At 47.3% G+C, this 16,118-nt stretch overlaps 1 protein-coding gene across 2 annotated transcripts in view; it reads left to right on the top strand.

Moving 5' to 3' along the window:
• Positions 1-16,118, top strand: part of LOC137536013 (rap1 GTPase-activating protein 1-like) — a 363,102-nt gene that overhangs the window by 282,220 nt on the left and 64,764 nt on the right. For both annotated transcript variants that reach the window (XM_068257949.1, XM_068257950.1), the window contains one exon: positions 4,194-4,247. In XM_068257949.1, coding sequence (XP_068114050.1) covers positions 4,194-4,247 — 54 coding nt within the window. The remainder of the gene's footprint in view (positions 1-4,193; positions 4,248-16,118) is intronic.

Below are 16,118 nucleotides of genomic sequence, written 5' to 3'. Positions count from 1 at the left end.
AGCAGCCGCCACTATGCCACAGCATTAACAGCCACTGATTAGCAGCCACCACTATGCTAGCAGCAGTAACAGCCACTGATTAGCAGTCGCCACTATGCCAGCAGCAATAATAGCCACTGATTAGCAGCTGCCACTGTGCCAGCAGCAGTAACAGGCACTAATTAGCAGCTGCCACTATGCTAGCAGCAGTAACAGCCACTGATTAGCAGCCGTCATTGTGCCAGCAGCAGTAACGGCCACTGATTAGCAGCCGCCACTATGCTAGCAGCAGTAACAGCCACTGATTAGCAGCCACCATTATGCCAGGCAATAGCAGTAGCAGCCACTGATTAGCAGCTGCCACTGTAATAACTGCACACAGTATATGGTCTGTTTTCCTTGAAAATGTTTTATTTGACAAAATATCACAGGCAAAGTGTATCTAACAGTAATCAGCAATCAACAAAAATTGTGTTTAATTTCACTAGTTTGGCCCCCTAACACTCATGTACAGCAATATGGCCCTTGACCTAAACAGTGTGGACACCGCTGAACTAGAGTAACACTTGTTTGAAACTCTTTGGTTGACTAAGTGTTCACCTAACTAACCACTGATTTCTGTTTTCACATTCATTCATTGGCACCTCTCTGAAACTTTTTGGTTGACTAAGTACATGCCTAACCACTGATTTCTGTTTTCACAAACATTCATTTGCATGTCTTTCAAACTCTTTCAATAGTAGAGAAACGCCACTTCAGTTGTGCTGCATTGTGGGAGACCACAGTCGCTCACGTAAAGCTGAATTATCACAAACTACACTGAGCGTTGCATTTTAGTTGGAGGGCTTTTCCGTATCTTTTAGTCCACTGTACTTTCCTAGTAGTTTCGGGTCACCCTGAGCTGCTTGGGTATTTTGTTGTTTTGGTCCAAGAACCTATCCCATAGACCCATATCAATCCCTGCCATACACTGAAGAGGATCAACAGTCTGAAACTGGCTATCTGCATGTTGGGTTGATGTGGCTCTGTATATTTTATAAGCTATAGGTTTGCTATACACCAGTGGTTCTGGATGTAACCCTAGCTTCAGGGGTATAAAAAGATAATTTGCATATTTAGTACTGATGCATTGTGGGAGCCCACAGTCGCTCACTTAAAGCTGAATTATTGAAAATACCATCTGTTTTAGGAAGGCAAACTACACTGAGCATTGGCTTTTCAGTAGGAGGATTTTTGGTCTTTTAGTCCCTTATACTTTTCTAGTAGTTTTGGGTCACCCCCGAGCTACTTCGGTATTCTGTTGTTTCACCATTCTGAGTGAGGTATAAAAGTTAAATCTTTACTTAGACAAACATGGACAGCAGCACTTATTTGGAGCAAGTACAGATTAGTCATGGCTCAAACTCTTTGATTTCTGTTTTCACAATTATTCACTTTTTGCTAAAAGCAAAATCCATTGTAGTCGACAAAGAAGGCAACATTTTAAACAGCAAGTGATATTCTCAATGCCAATTAGCTGTATAAAGTGTAATTTTACTTAAAGGGAACTTAAACTGGGAAGGATATGGATTTTTCCTTTTAAAAAATACCAGTTGCCTGACTCTCCTGCTGATCCTGTGTCTCTAATACTAGTAGCCACAGCCCCTGAACGAGCATGCAGATCAGGTGCTCTGACTGAAGTTAGACTGGATAAGCTGCATGCATGTTGCAGGTGTGAGATCCAAATACTACTGCAGCAAAGAGATCAGCAGGACTACCAAGCAACTGGTATTGTTTAAAAGGAAACATCCATATCCCTTTCAGTATAGGTTCCCTTTAAAAAATGATACTTACCCTACCTAGATAGAGGTAAGCCCTTGGATGATTAAGACGCATCCTGTGAACTCCTTGCCACCACCTTTGCCATGCACTTGCCCTCTGAATACATCCAAATAGAGTTTGATGGATATGTTCTTACGGTTGTACTAACTGTCGTGTATGGTGCGACCATACTGCACCAGTTGGCGTACAAACCCACCTGCGCAGTAAGCTGAATCTGTTTGTTCTTGAGCTGCTACACAGGCATGGCAGGCGTGGAACTGGGCAGAGGCGGTGGTCTCGAGGAGGATTTAGGAAGCCTCTGGAAGGTCCAAAGGCTTCCTTCTTCATAGGTAAGTATCTAACAGTTTTGTTCTCATCACGCTCAGGCATACCTCCCAACATTTCGACATCAGAAAGTGGGACACTTAGGCCACACCCCCAACACACACCCTAGTCACGCCCGCCAAAAAAGATTTTTTAAGAAACTTTTTTTTTAAATTATTATTACTCTCTAAAACTAAATGAACAATGTGGGGAGAACGGTGAGGGTGGCCGTGGATGGGGAGGAGGTTAAAACAAAATGATCGAGGCGCCAGCCGCACCAATGCGGTATGCGGGATGGGTGGCCGGCATTACATTCCTCCCTCCCTTCCTCCTAATGTGCCCCCAGTGTCCCTCCCTGCTTGAAGAGTAAAGTGCACAGCAGAGTGGGCTGTCATGTACTCTTACTATTGCTCCTTGCATACCGGCATCTGGCTCTTCTCTGCTTCCTGTGACGTCACAGGAAGTAGAGTGAAGCCAGATGCCAGTACACGAGGAGCAATGGTAAGAATACATGACAGCCCGCTCCGCTGTGCACTTTACTCTTCAAGCAGGGAGGGACACTGGGGGCACATTAGGAGGAAGGGAGGGAGGAATGTAATGGCGGCCACCCATACCGCATTGGCGTGGCTGGCACCTCTATCATTTTATTAACCCTCTCTGCCCATCTGGCTGGGACAAAAGGGGGATAGCACGACTTAACGGGAGGGCCCCCCTAAATCAGGACAGTCCCACAGGACTCGGGATGGTTGGGGGGCCTGCGCTCAGGTTTGCTTAATAGTAAACCTAAAGTAAGGAAGCTTCAGGTTAGATACTTACCTATGTAGAGGTAAGGCTCTGTCCCATTGTTCTACCACTGCCCCCCTTGAGTGTGTGTGCCCAACTGTGTTTTCAGTACTCCTTGGCAGGCTCTGGAAGAATTAGCATCCCCGTGTATAGATGTCTTGGCACCATAAAGAAAAAAACACTGAAAACAACTAGAGCCCAGATAACGTAATATGTTAGTATTAAGAGTGAGTGGGGCAGTAAGACATAAAAAGGTTTAATCACTAAGGTGGGTTGCAGCAGGGGCAACCAACCACTTAAAGCAGGTGGAGACAAACAACCTGACTCCACTCGGGTTGTCCACAATGGACGGCCGCTCTCCTCAGTGAAAAAAAAATGGTTCTTGCTATGGTGTACCCCAAATGACACCGGAGGGGTCCCCTCCAACCTCTGAAGGAAGGGGGGTATTGAACCCTGTAGGGGTAAAGAGGTGCCTAGGATTGGATAGGATTGGATACAATTAAAAACAATAAAAATGTAAATGGATGAGGAGGCTTACCTCAATGACGACAGTTACAGAAGACTACAAAAGTTTATTGCTCTAACAGGCAATTGCTCTTGAGCGGCACTCAAAGCTACCCGGCTACCCGGCTATCTGCTTACTGGCACTTGTATTGGCCTGAAGAAGCAGGCTCTGGCCTGTGAAACGCATTGCCTGTGCTTAATAAACCTTTGTTATCTTATGTGGCTGTCATCATTGAGGTAAGCCACCTCACCCTTTTTTTATTGGATTTAACTTAATTTTATCAATTTTATATTACCTGGGTGCCTCTTTACCCCTACTGCAGCATCCCTGAGTGCTTCTAGAGATGAGGGAATCTGTATTGTGCATGCGCAAGCCCGAATTTAGGTGTGTAAGTACTTTCAAGGCCTGCACAAAGAGCTCCAAAGAGGTATTCGATCTAGCAGGTCAAATAACTGGAATGGCACTTGGACAACATTACAGAGAGAGACCATGAAAGCTCTGCGGTATCCAGAGCCAGTTGCCTTTACACAGGTATCTAACTTGAAGCCACTTTACATTCAAAAACAGCTTGACCCATCATAGGGCTCCACCCTTTGAGCACTGCCAGGTCAATAATTCCCCCATGTACATGACCTACTGTTGGTTCGTACACTTTTCATATCTTCTTCTTCCATCTTCTTAACCCCATATTTTACTGTCCATGTTTCTGATGTTTCCATAGTTGGGTTATGTTCAGTGGACATACAGCTTTTTGCCACCAGTCAGTGAGTTTAAAGTGACACATTTTTGTTTTCTTTACCAGGTCTTATGCGAAGAATTATCAGTGGAGAGATTCTTCCCTGTCCTCTATATGAAGGTGAGACTCTAAAATGGATAAAAGCACAATGTTTCATAGAAATTAGTAGCCCACAGAACCTATAGATGGTGGTGATGACCAATGTAGAGCTCATGGCCGTTTCTAGCCCCGTGCGGGGCGTGCCACCGCCCGGGGCGCTGTTGGGAGGGGGGCGCTGTAATGGAGGGGGGAAGCACCGTAGCCGCGGGGAGGGCAGCCCGACCTCTCCCTTCCTCTTCCGGGCCGCCCTCCGTGCTCTCCCCTCAGATGTATATTGAGCAGCAGCAGCAGCCAGGGAGGGAGCGCTGTATACAACATACCTCCCTGGCTCCAAGCGCTGCTCTCTCGCCGCCGGTCTTCTTCTCTCTGCAATGCATACACGCTTATACACATGCTGCTTCCTGTTTAGCCGGAAGCAGCGTATGTATACGCGTGTAGAGAAGACTTGCGACGAGAGAACAGCGCTTGGAGCCAGGGAGGTATGTTGTATACAGCGCTCCCTCCCTGGCTGCTGCTGCTCACTATACATCTGAGGGGGGAGCACGGAGGGCGGCCCGGGAGAGGGAGGGAGAGGTCGGGCTGCCCTCCCCGCGGCTACGGTGCTTCCCCCCTCCATTATGGAGGACAGCTACCTATCTAACCTATCCTGGGGGGCACCTACCTAATCTAACCTACGCTGGGGGGCAGCTACCTAACTAACCTATCCTGGGGGGCAGCTACCTATCTAACCTATCCTGGGGGGCACCTACCTAATCTAACCTACGCTGGGGGGCAGCTACCTATCTAACCTATCCTGGGGGGCACCTACCTAATCTAACCTACGCTGGGGGGCAGCTACCTATCTAACCTATCCTGGGGGGCACCTACCTAATCTAACCTACGCTGGGGGGCAGCTACCTATCTAACCTATCCTGGGGGGCAGCTACCTATCTAACCTATCCTGGGGGGCACCTACCTAATCTAACCTACGCTGGGGGTCAGCTACCTATCTAGCCTATCCTGGGGGGCAGCTACCTATCTAACCTATCCTGGGGGGCACCTACCTAATCTAACCTACGCTGGGGGGCAGCTACCTATCTAACCTATCCTGGGGGGCACCTACCTAATCTAACCTACGCTGGGGGGTAGCTACCTATCTAACCTATCCTGGGGGGCACCTACCTAATCTAACCTACGCTGGGGGGCAGCTACCTATCTAACCTATCCTGGGGGGCAGCTACCTATCTAATCTATCCTGGGGGGCACCTACCTAATCTAACCTACGCTGGTGGGCAGCTACCTATCTAACCTATCCTGGGGGGCACCTACCTAATCTAACCTACGCTGGGGGGCAGCTACCTATCTAACCTATCCTGGGGGGCAGCTACCTATCTAACCTATCCTGGGGGGCACCTACCTAATCTAACCTACGCTGGGGGGCAGCTACCTATCTAACCTATCCTGGGGGGCACCTACCTAATCTAACCTACGCTGGGGGGCAGCTACCTAATCTAACCTACACTGGGGTGCAGCTACCTATCTAACCTATACTGGGGGGCACCTACCTAATCTAACCTACACTGGGGGGCAGCTACCTATCTAACCAACACTGGGGGGCAGCTACCTATCTAACCTATCCTGGGGGCAGCTACCTATCTAACCTATCCTGGGGGGCACCTACCTAATCTAACCTACGCTGGGGGGCAGCTACCTATCTAACCTATCCTGGGGGGCACCTACCTAATCTAACCTACGCTGGGGGGCAGCTACCTAATCTAACCTACACTGGGGTGCAGCTACCTATCTAACCTATACTGGGGGGCACCTACCTAATCTAACCTACACTGGGGGGCAGCTACCTATCTAACCAACACTGGAGGGCAGCTACCTATCCTGGGGGGCACCTACCTAATCTAACCTACGCTGGGGGGCAGCTACCTAATCTAACCTATACTGGGGGGCACTTACCTAATCTAACCTACACTGGGGGGCAACTACCTATCTAACCTATACTGGGGGGCACCTACCTAATCTAACCTACACTGGGGGGCAGCTACCTATCTAACCTACACTGGGGGGCAGCTACCTATCTAACCTATACTGGGGGGGGCAGCTACTTATCTAACCTATACTGGGGGCACTTATCTAACCTGTATTGGGGGCACCTACCTACCTAGCTAGCCTATACAGGTGACAACTATACTGGCTACCTATATTGGAGACACCTACCTAAATGACTTATACTGGGGGCACCTACCTATCTAACCTATGCTGGGGGCAACTATTCTGGCTACCTATATTAGAGGCACCCACCTAGCTAACCTGTACTGGGGCACCTACCTATCTAACTTATACCGGGGGCGCCTGCCTATCTAACCTATACTGGGGGCAACTATACTGGCTACCTATACTGGAGGCGCCTACCTGGCTAACCTATAGCGGGGGCAACTATACTGGCTCACCTATGCCTGGCTACCTATACTGGGGTACCTATTCTTGGCTTCCTATACTGGGGGGACCTATACTAAGTGAAACTAGACCTGGCTAACCTATACTGCGGGCACCCATACCTTGCTCCGGGGGGGGGGGGGGGCGCAATTTTTACACCCTCGCCCTGGGTGCATTTTAGCCTAGAAACTGCACTGGTAGAGCTGCATATACACGCTATATAGACATGGCAGACAATAAATACCGCCTTGGCAGACAGTCTTGTGAGAAACCGCATTTGTAGAGTGGCCACCCGGCGTCTGCTAAAGATCCAGCATCTGTAGCTATCCTTGATACCTCAGCACTGCCCAATCGTATTGTTCTCACCTCACCCCTGCCAATGGGAATTTGCTCCGTCGTGCACCAATTGTTGTCCCTCCACTGAGTACATATTATCCTGGTGCCGGGCAGTTTGGCGCAGGGAAAGCTGAATGACCACTCTCCCTGCTGCCGCTAAACTCAGAGGCGGCGTTAAATACTATTCCCCCTCTGAGTTGCCGCATTACGCATTGTTACCATTACGCGGACATGCAGCATGGCATTGCTGCTATGATGGTGCTCTGCTTCAGTGCTCTGCACCGGGTGCCAAAATAACCTGCTTCGCCTCTGCCCCCCTACATAGCAACAGGCGTGTCACTAACCTGGCGGCTAGTGACGGATCTGGACAGCACTGCCTGACGCCCAAACATTGTGTACCAATGCCTACCAGGTAACATAAGTGCTTTGGTGCTGTAGTGGTGCAGAGTGGTCTACAGTTGTTTGGCTATTCATCACATTAGATGTGGAATAGGGCACTATTTCAGTTTGTTATACTGAATCCATCTGCATTTGCCAGTTGTTCTTTACATGTTTAGCTGTAAAACCTTATTTGCAACGTCATTGTAAATTTTGAAACAATGTAAACCCTGTTTTACTTTACAATATTGCAAAAGCATCATATCACATTTTTAAACTGAAATGCAGCATCATTATAATTTTTTTAATATATGTTCACGTAATTTGATGCGAGCCATACATTTCAAAACAATTGTGTATTTTAGCATTGTTTATTATGTGTATGTGTATGTATATATATATATATATATATATCAGTTGCCCATAGACATTGCCTGATGAGTGCTAATGACTAAATAGAGTGCACCTATGTGTAATCTAATGTCAGTACAAATACAGCTGCTCTGTGGTGGCCTCAGAGGTTGTCTAAGAGAATCTTGGGAGCAACAACACCATGAAGTCCAAAGAACACACCAGACGGGTCAGGGATAAAGTTATTGAGAAATGTAAAGTAGACTTAGGCTGCAAAAAGATTTCCAAAGCCTTGAACATCCCACGGAGCACTATTCAAGCGATCATTCAGAAATGGAAGGAGTATGGCACAACTGTAAACCCACCAAGACAAGGCCATTCACCTAAACTCACAGGCCGAACAAGGAGAGCGCTGATCAGAAATGCAGTCAAGAGGCCCATGGTGACTCTGGACGAGCTGCAGAGATCTACAGCTCAGGTGGGGGAATCTGTCCATAGGACAACTATTAGTCGTGCACTGCACAAAACTGGCCTTTATGGAAGAGTGGAAAGAAGAAAACCATTGTTAACAGAAAAGCATAAGAAGTCCCGTTTGCAGTTTGCCACAAGTCATGTGGGGGACACAGCAAACATGTGGAAGAAGGTGCTCTGGTCAGATGAGACCAAAATTGAACTTTTTGGCCAAAATGCAAAGCGCTATGTGTGGCGGAAAACTAACACTGCACATCACTCTGAACACACTATCCCCACTGTCAAATATGGTGGTGGCAGTATCATGCTCTGGGGGTGCTTGACTCAGGGAGCCGAATAATTATGCACACCCCACTTTGCAGTTATTGATTTGTAAAAAATGTTTGGAAACCTGTATGATTTTCGTTCCACTTCTCACATGTACACCATGTACACCACTTTGTATTGGTCTTTCATGTGGAATTCCAATAAAATTGATTCTTGTTTGTGGCAGTAATGTGACAAAATGTGGAAAACTTCAAGGGGGCCGAATACTTTTTCAAGCCACTGTATATAAATAAATAAATAAATATATATATATATATATATATATATATATATATATATATATCTATATATATATATATATCTGCTGTATATATTACACTGCTCCAAAAAATGGAAGGAAAACAAAATAAGACATCCTAGATCTGAATTAATGAAATATTCTTATTAAATACTTCTTTACAAAATCACACAAAAACTATCAATGGAAATCAAAGTTATAAACTCATGGAGGTCTGGATTTGAAGTAACACTCATAATTAATGTGGACTCTACAGGCTGATCCAACTTTGGATCCAACTTTGATGTAATGTCCCTAAAACAAGACAAAATTTGGCTCAGTAGTGTGTGTGGCCTCCACGTGTCTTTATGATCTCCCTACAATGCCTGAGCATGCTCCTGATGAGGTTGTGGATGGTCTCCTGGGGAATCTCCTCCCAGACCTGGACTAAAGCATCCGCCAACTCCCGTACAGTCTGTGGTGCAATGTGGCGTTGGTGGATGGAGCAAGGCATCATGTCCCAAATGTGCTCAGTTGGATTCAGGTCTGGGGAACAGGCGGGCCAGTCCATAGCATCAATGCCTTTGTCTTGCAAGAACTGCTGACACATTTTACTCACATGAGGTCTAGCATTGTCTTGCATTAGAAGGAACCCAGGGCCAACCCCACCAGCATATGGTCGCACAAGGGGTCGGAGGTTCTCATCTCAGAACTTAATGGCAGTCAGGCTACCTCTGGTGAGCACATAGAGGGCTGTGCAACCCTCCCCCAGAAACAACTCTTTTTACGTCCGAGCTACAAACCGTATCATGAATAGATTTACCCTTTTTATAGGCAAAAAGTGGTGGCTCTTAAAACAGATGACCAAAATCTTTGTCAAATTGCAGAATAGACCAGTGGTTACGTATCACCCTTCTAATCTGCTCAGATTGATGGCAAAACGTCGTCACAAATGGGATACGTTCCTTTGAATTGTTCTTAGATTTCCCAATACTCTGCTTAATCAATTGATCTCTACCAAGATTATGAACTTCCTGAGGTACAGTATGCAGAGAATTAACCTCATATCCTCTAGCTGATAATTTTTTGATCAATTTAGTAGAAACAGCATCATAAGACGAACAGATCCGCCTGGCTCTCAAAAATTGACCTTTAGGTATCCCCCTCTTAACACAACCTGCATGGAAACTTTTCGTCCTCAACAGATTATTGTGTTCAGTGGGCTTAAGGGGCCCATACACCTAACTATTTTCCCGCCGATATACGGCCGATTCGATTACAGTGATCGAATCGGCTGTGAAATCGCCGCGCACACCGCTGACAGAACGATCGATTTCTGACCGAAATCGATCGTTCCTGTCGACTCACCTCGATCCGTTCGTGCGGAAGATACAGCGGGTATACATTACCTGTTCCGGCCGGCGCAAGTCCCCTTGGTCCTCGCTGTCTTCTTTCCGCGCTGGGTTCTGGACCGGCTGCATCTACACAGAACTTCCTGTCCCGGGAGGAAGTTTAAACAGTAGAGCGCCCTCTACTGTTTAAACTTCCCCTGGACAGGAAGTTCAAGAGCTATAGGAACGGTCCGGAGCCTGGAGCAGAGAAGAAGACAGCGGGGACCAGGGGAGTCGCGCCGGCAGAACAGGTAATGTATGCAGGGGGGGGGGGGGCAGCAGCGGCAGCTCCACAGATTGTGATCGGTTTCAGGCTGAAATCGATTCACAATCTGTTTGCAGTAAAGGTGGCCATACGACCCCTCTCTGATCAGATTCGATCAGAGAGGGATCTATCTGTTGGTCGAATCTGATGGCAAATCGACCAGTGTATGGCCACCTTTAGAAAACAGTTTAGTGATCAACTCACCACCTTCTCTGGAAATAGCCACTTCCAGATAGTTCACACTGGCATCAGACCATTCGGCCGTAAATTTGATTGTAGGAGTCCGCAGAACCCTGCCACAGTATTAAAATGTCGCCCACAAATTGAAAATATGCCAGAATATTATGGGCATATTCAGGATTAGCCACGAATAAAGTTTTTTCCAAATCTGCGACACACAAATTCGCCACAGATGGTCCTACAGGCGAACCCATACTGGTCAACTGTAGTCCACTGTAGTTGAAAGTAGAATCTAAAGTAGTTGCAGCACAACACTGTCTCCAAGAAATCAAGTAAATAAAACACCATTCGATTGGATATGTGGGTTTCCAACAATCTAGCCTCAATACACCTCATGCACTCATCGTGCGGAATGGATGTAAATATATTCTGCACATCTAAGGTACACAGTAACAAGTTACTGGGAACCGTACCCAAATTCGACAATCTGAACAATAGATCATTAGTATCCTTAAGACAAACATGTTCTGCCTCAACTAGTGGCTGTAGATAGGTGTCCACAAATTTAGACACAGGATGTAAAACAGACCCCACCCCTAAGACTATAGGATGACCAGGGGGGTTCTGTAGGTCTTTGTGAACCTTTGGCAAAAGCTAAAGAATAGGAGTTTGAGGATGTGCAGTGCTTCAGCAATGTACTTAATTCTATCTTGTATGACCACTGCCCCACCCTTATCAGCCTTGGTAATGAAAATATATTTTTTACTCCTCAAGGTCCTCAAGGCTGCCTTTTCTTGGGGTGACGGATTAGCGAACCTGTGTCCACTGGCCCATAAGCCACTGACCTCCTGTAGGACAATATTTTCAAACATAGATATTCAATGATTCATTTTGAATGTCAGGTTGTGTGTATTACTTTGCTGCTCCAATACAACTTGTTGCTGCTTTCAGCCTCAGAGTGCCGTGTCCTTTTTTCCATATTGCTATATGTTGCTACAGGAGTGGTGTGCCTGAGGAGACTGTGCACCAGCTGGCCGGAAACATACCATTTTTTTTTTCCCAAGGTTTGAAGTTCTTCTGAAGTTCTGCTTTTCAATCACCCTAAGGACTAGTGTAACGATCGGTGTAACACAGAGAGGGTCTGATTACCGGTGATCTGCAGTATCACCGAAAATACAGATATATACCCGATTATTGATGATCTGCAGTATCACCGATAATCAGATATATCTCTAAGCTCTGGACACCTGGGTAATAAGAGTGTTTGGTGCAACAGAAATACTTTGAGGACTGCACCTGAGGAGCAGGTGCACAGCAGTAAGGAGTACTGCACAGTAACACGTTCCTTCCGTAAGCCTGAGAGGGAGGGAGGGAGGGGTCAGGCTAGGAGTAGGAAGGACAGAGTGTGAGTGACACCAAGGAAGGGTGTTACCCACAGGTCTGTGAGCTATCTCTTGACTGAGGAGATAGCTCTCAAGGTCGTGCAAGCCGGGTCGGCAACAGACAGACAGATCAGGGACAGAAACAGGAGACAGATGCGGAATCCTAAGACAAGCAGAGTTTGGCAACAGAGTATCAGATATAGCAAAGTACCTAATCAGAGATCAGAAGAGTAGTCAGGAAAGCAGAAGGTCATAATAAATCATCAACAATGCCTAGTCTTGGGTGTGAGCTCCTTGATCATCAACACCCTGGAACTGGTCTGAGTATAACTAGATGGTAAAGCTAATTCCTATTCTGAGGTGTGAGGTCCCTGGTCATCAACACCCAGGAACTGGTCTAACCACTTGCCGACCGCACGCTTATACCGTGCGTCGGCAAAGTGGCAGCTGCAGGACCAGCGACGCAGTTCTGCGTCGCCGGCTGCAGGCTAATTAATCAGGAAGCAGCCGCTCGCGCGAGCGGCTGCTTCCTGTCAATTCACGGCGGGGGGCTCCGTGAATAGCCTGCGGGCCGCCGATCGCGGCTCGCAGGCTAAATGTAAACACAAGCGGAAATAATCCGCTTTGTTTACATTGTACGGCGCTGCTGCGCAGCAGCGCCGTGAGGCAGATCGGCGATCCCCGGCCAATCAGCGGCCGGGGATCGCCGCCATGTGACAGGGGACAGCCTGTCACTGGCTGCACAGGTCCTGTGCAGCGCGGATCACCGGGGGTGGACAGGTAGGAGAGGGAGGGGAGGAATTTCGCCGCGGAGGGGGGCTTTGAGGTGCCCCCCCCCGCAACACCCAGCAGGCAGGAGCGATCAGACCCCCCCAGCACATCATCCCCCTAATGGGGAAAAAAGGGGGGCAATCTGGTCGCTCTGCCTGCACCCTGATCTGTGCTGGGGGCTGCACAGCTCACCCAGCACAGATCAGCTAAAACAGCGCTGGTCCTTAAGGGGGGGTAAAGGGTGGGTCATCAAGTGGCTAAATAATAACACAGATAATATACAGTTTTCCCTAGACTGAGGTGTGAGGTCCTTGATCATCAACACCCAGGAACTGGTCTAGATAATGTGATGATTTGCTCAGCTGCCTGTGCAGGCAGGCAGCTTTTTGACCATTGTGTAGGTTTGCATGCTGCAGGACTCTGGAAAGAAAAGCTTCTGTCAGTTTTGCAGCTTGTGCTTGCTGAGGAATTTGCATACGTTGTCATGCAAATTGCCTGGCCACATTCATTGGAGGCGTGTACTACAAGTACTATGTGTGTCCCACAATGCTTGGCTGTTCATAAGGAGTCTTCCTGTGAAACACTCTGGAGAGTGTCAGCCATGCTCTTTGTTTGAAGATCAGCTTAGAGTAATTCCTGGAAAACTGCACTAGGCAGGTTTCCTTAGTGCAGTTAGGATTGCTTATCTGTTTGTTTGTTCTGTTGCTATTGTCCTGTCCCAGCGGTGGTCGACAGGAAATGGTTCTGATCTCTGTTCTTGGAGTATAGCTGGTGCAGCGGTTGCTACCAGCTATCTCTTCTGATCTGTCTCACTTGGATCGCGCTAGCCACTTTCGCTAGCGCTGTGGATCCTTCTGTTCTGTCTCCTGGGATCGCGCTAGCCACTTTCCGCTAGTGCTGTGGATCCTTCTGTTCTGCTACTCTGTACCTGGATCGCACTCGCTTCGCGCTAGTGCTGTGGATCCTTCTGTTCTGTCTTCCTGGATCGCGCTAGCCACTTTTCACTAGTGCTGTGGATCCTATCTCTCGCTTGTCCCTGTTTTTGTGTGTCTGTCCTGTCTGCTACGACCGCTTGCTGGAGGCTCGGTGAGGTAACCGTTAAGCAAGCGTTCGCGTCCTCTGTTTCATGTTTGTCTGTCGATGGTTAGTTAGGCGTGCTTGTCTCTATTGTGCTTATCACGTGGAGACCACGCATAACCGCGTGCACTGTTGTGAATGAGTGCGGTGTTCGCGGTTAGCTAGCGTTTGTTATTTTCCGCATTTACGCATTGTATGATTTGCTGTGCCTTTGCTATCCTCGTATTCTGTTCTGATCTGCCTTGTGTCACTTCTGGCAATCGCCTTTCTTGCGGTTGCGTTTCTGTTTCGTATCTGCTGTTGTGTGTGTGCGCGGTCGCGGGGTGGCGACTAGATTGGCGCACACACATACAATCTGTCCCTTTGCTCGTTCTCATTCGCAATCGCCTCTCTTGCGATTGCGTTCTGCGCTTCGTACAATTCCTGTCTGGCATTTGTGGAGGTACAGAGGATTGGTTCCTCTGCACTCCCCAGCGCCATCTGCTGACAGGAATTTCCCTCTACGGGTGCGTAGCACCTTTTGCTGGGTGCCTGCAAATATATACGCTTGTGGAGGATTTCCGCCGTATTAGCGCACGCGTTGTGCGCTGATCACGGAGAAAGTTCCACAATCGTTACAGATAATAACACAGATAATATCACAGATACTGACAAGGTCTGAGTGCTACCACGTAGTGATCGCAACGCCAGACACCAGAGAAATGACCAGCACCCAGTATATATACACAAGCGCTCTGCAGCGCCTCCCCTAAGTGCTGGACCAATGAAACCTGATAGAATTGTCAGCTGATTGGCTGGATCAGCTGACACCCTTCTGACTGCCATAAAGGCTCTGCCTCTCAGCACACGCGCGCGTCCTTCTGAACCTGTGTGGACTATCAGTCCCAGCCACACCAGACAAGTGTTGTAATGCATCTGTTGGTTTAAACGCGGGGCCAGCCGCACCGCTGTCAGAGCATGCGGCGGTTTCCCCGCATTCAGCCATACTGCTAGTGGTAAGCCCATGCGTGCAAACCGCCGCGTCGGACGCGAAATCCGCCGCCTTGTTCACTGGGCATGCGGTGGTTTCTCCGCGCTCTGTCAGGCTAGTGGATGCAGGCCCATGTGCGCAAGCTGCCATGTTGAACGCGGAATCAGCCGCCTTACTCTGAGTACTCGCGGCGGCTTTTCCGCGTTTTCTCACAACTAGGAGTTAACACTTCACTGCAAAACCTTATTTTTCACCTTTTTTGTTCAGCTTTTTAACTTTTTTTTCCTTCTTTTTAATAAATTATTGCTACGATTTGCTATAACAGACAAAAGTAAAGAGGCGCCCAGGAAGTATAAAAAAAGCTAAAAACACTAAAATAGAAAGATTGAGGTGGCTTACCTCATAGACGACAACTCACTTTGAGTATATCTATTAGTTTATGTAATAAGCAGAGGCAACACGTTTCGTGGGATCTAGCCCACCTCCTCAGGCCAAATAAAGTGCAGCTGAAGTCTAAAATCCACATTTGGGGCGCCTCGAGAGAGAAGCCCGACACTCGGTCCCAGTGTCGCCAGGAGCCATTTCTGAGCAGGGCCTGGGAGAGGAGCCAGAAGGACGACGAGAGACCTTAAGATTTTTTTTTTTTTTTTACTAGTCCAAGTCCCTTTAAGTGGTCAGTTGCCTGTGGTGCAACCCACCTTTGTGAGTATTCTCATCTCAAACTAATTTATATATCCATCTATTTGTGACATACTGCACAATTTGGGCTCCCGTTGTCTCTGTGCTCCTTTCCCCAGTACCCTATAATTTGCTATAACGGCAATCATAAACATTTGAATGGACATGTGCACAAACATTAGCGTCAGGGGAGCAAGCAACTGGACATAGAATCTATGAGTCTACATCCAAGAATAGGAACTAATTAAATGACTTACAACTGTTTATACAATACTGTAACCTGTAACAACAGAAATATGTAAATAACAAAAACTGTATACTATATTTTTTACGTGTAGACAACTTTATAGTTATGAAATGCTGTAACTGGAGTTCTTTGTAAGTAGGGGACTGTCTGTAATTGCTTATCCTTTTAACTGAGGTAAGCTGATTTGCCTAGAACTGTGGCTGCCGCCTTTGGAATCCTTTCATATAAACCACAACTAAATTCTGGTTTCTACCACATTTTCATTCTACATCACCAATGTTGGCAATCTATACTAGTAACTTTTCTCATGACTTATCTCACTTCTCTATGTCTCGTCTTGATTATATAATAAGTTATCAGTATGTAGAATGAAAGAAATCTTACTGAAAAGAGGTTACCCCTGATTAAAGAGGACTGAGCTAGT

The sequence above is a fragment of the Hyperolius riggenbachi genome, chromosome 10 (assembly GCF_040937935.1).
Source record: "Hyperolius riggenbachi isolate aHypRig1 chromosome 10, aHypRig1.pri, whole genome shotgun sequence".
NCBI classification, from domain to species: domain Eukaryota; kingdom Metazoa; phylum Chordata; class Amphibia; order Anura; family Hyperoliidae; genus Hyperolius; species Hyperolius riggenbachi.
Note: the sequence above shows the minus strand (reverse complement) of the source record. Positions and strands in the feature narration are given on the sequence as shown.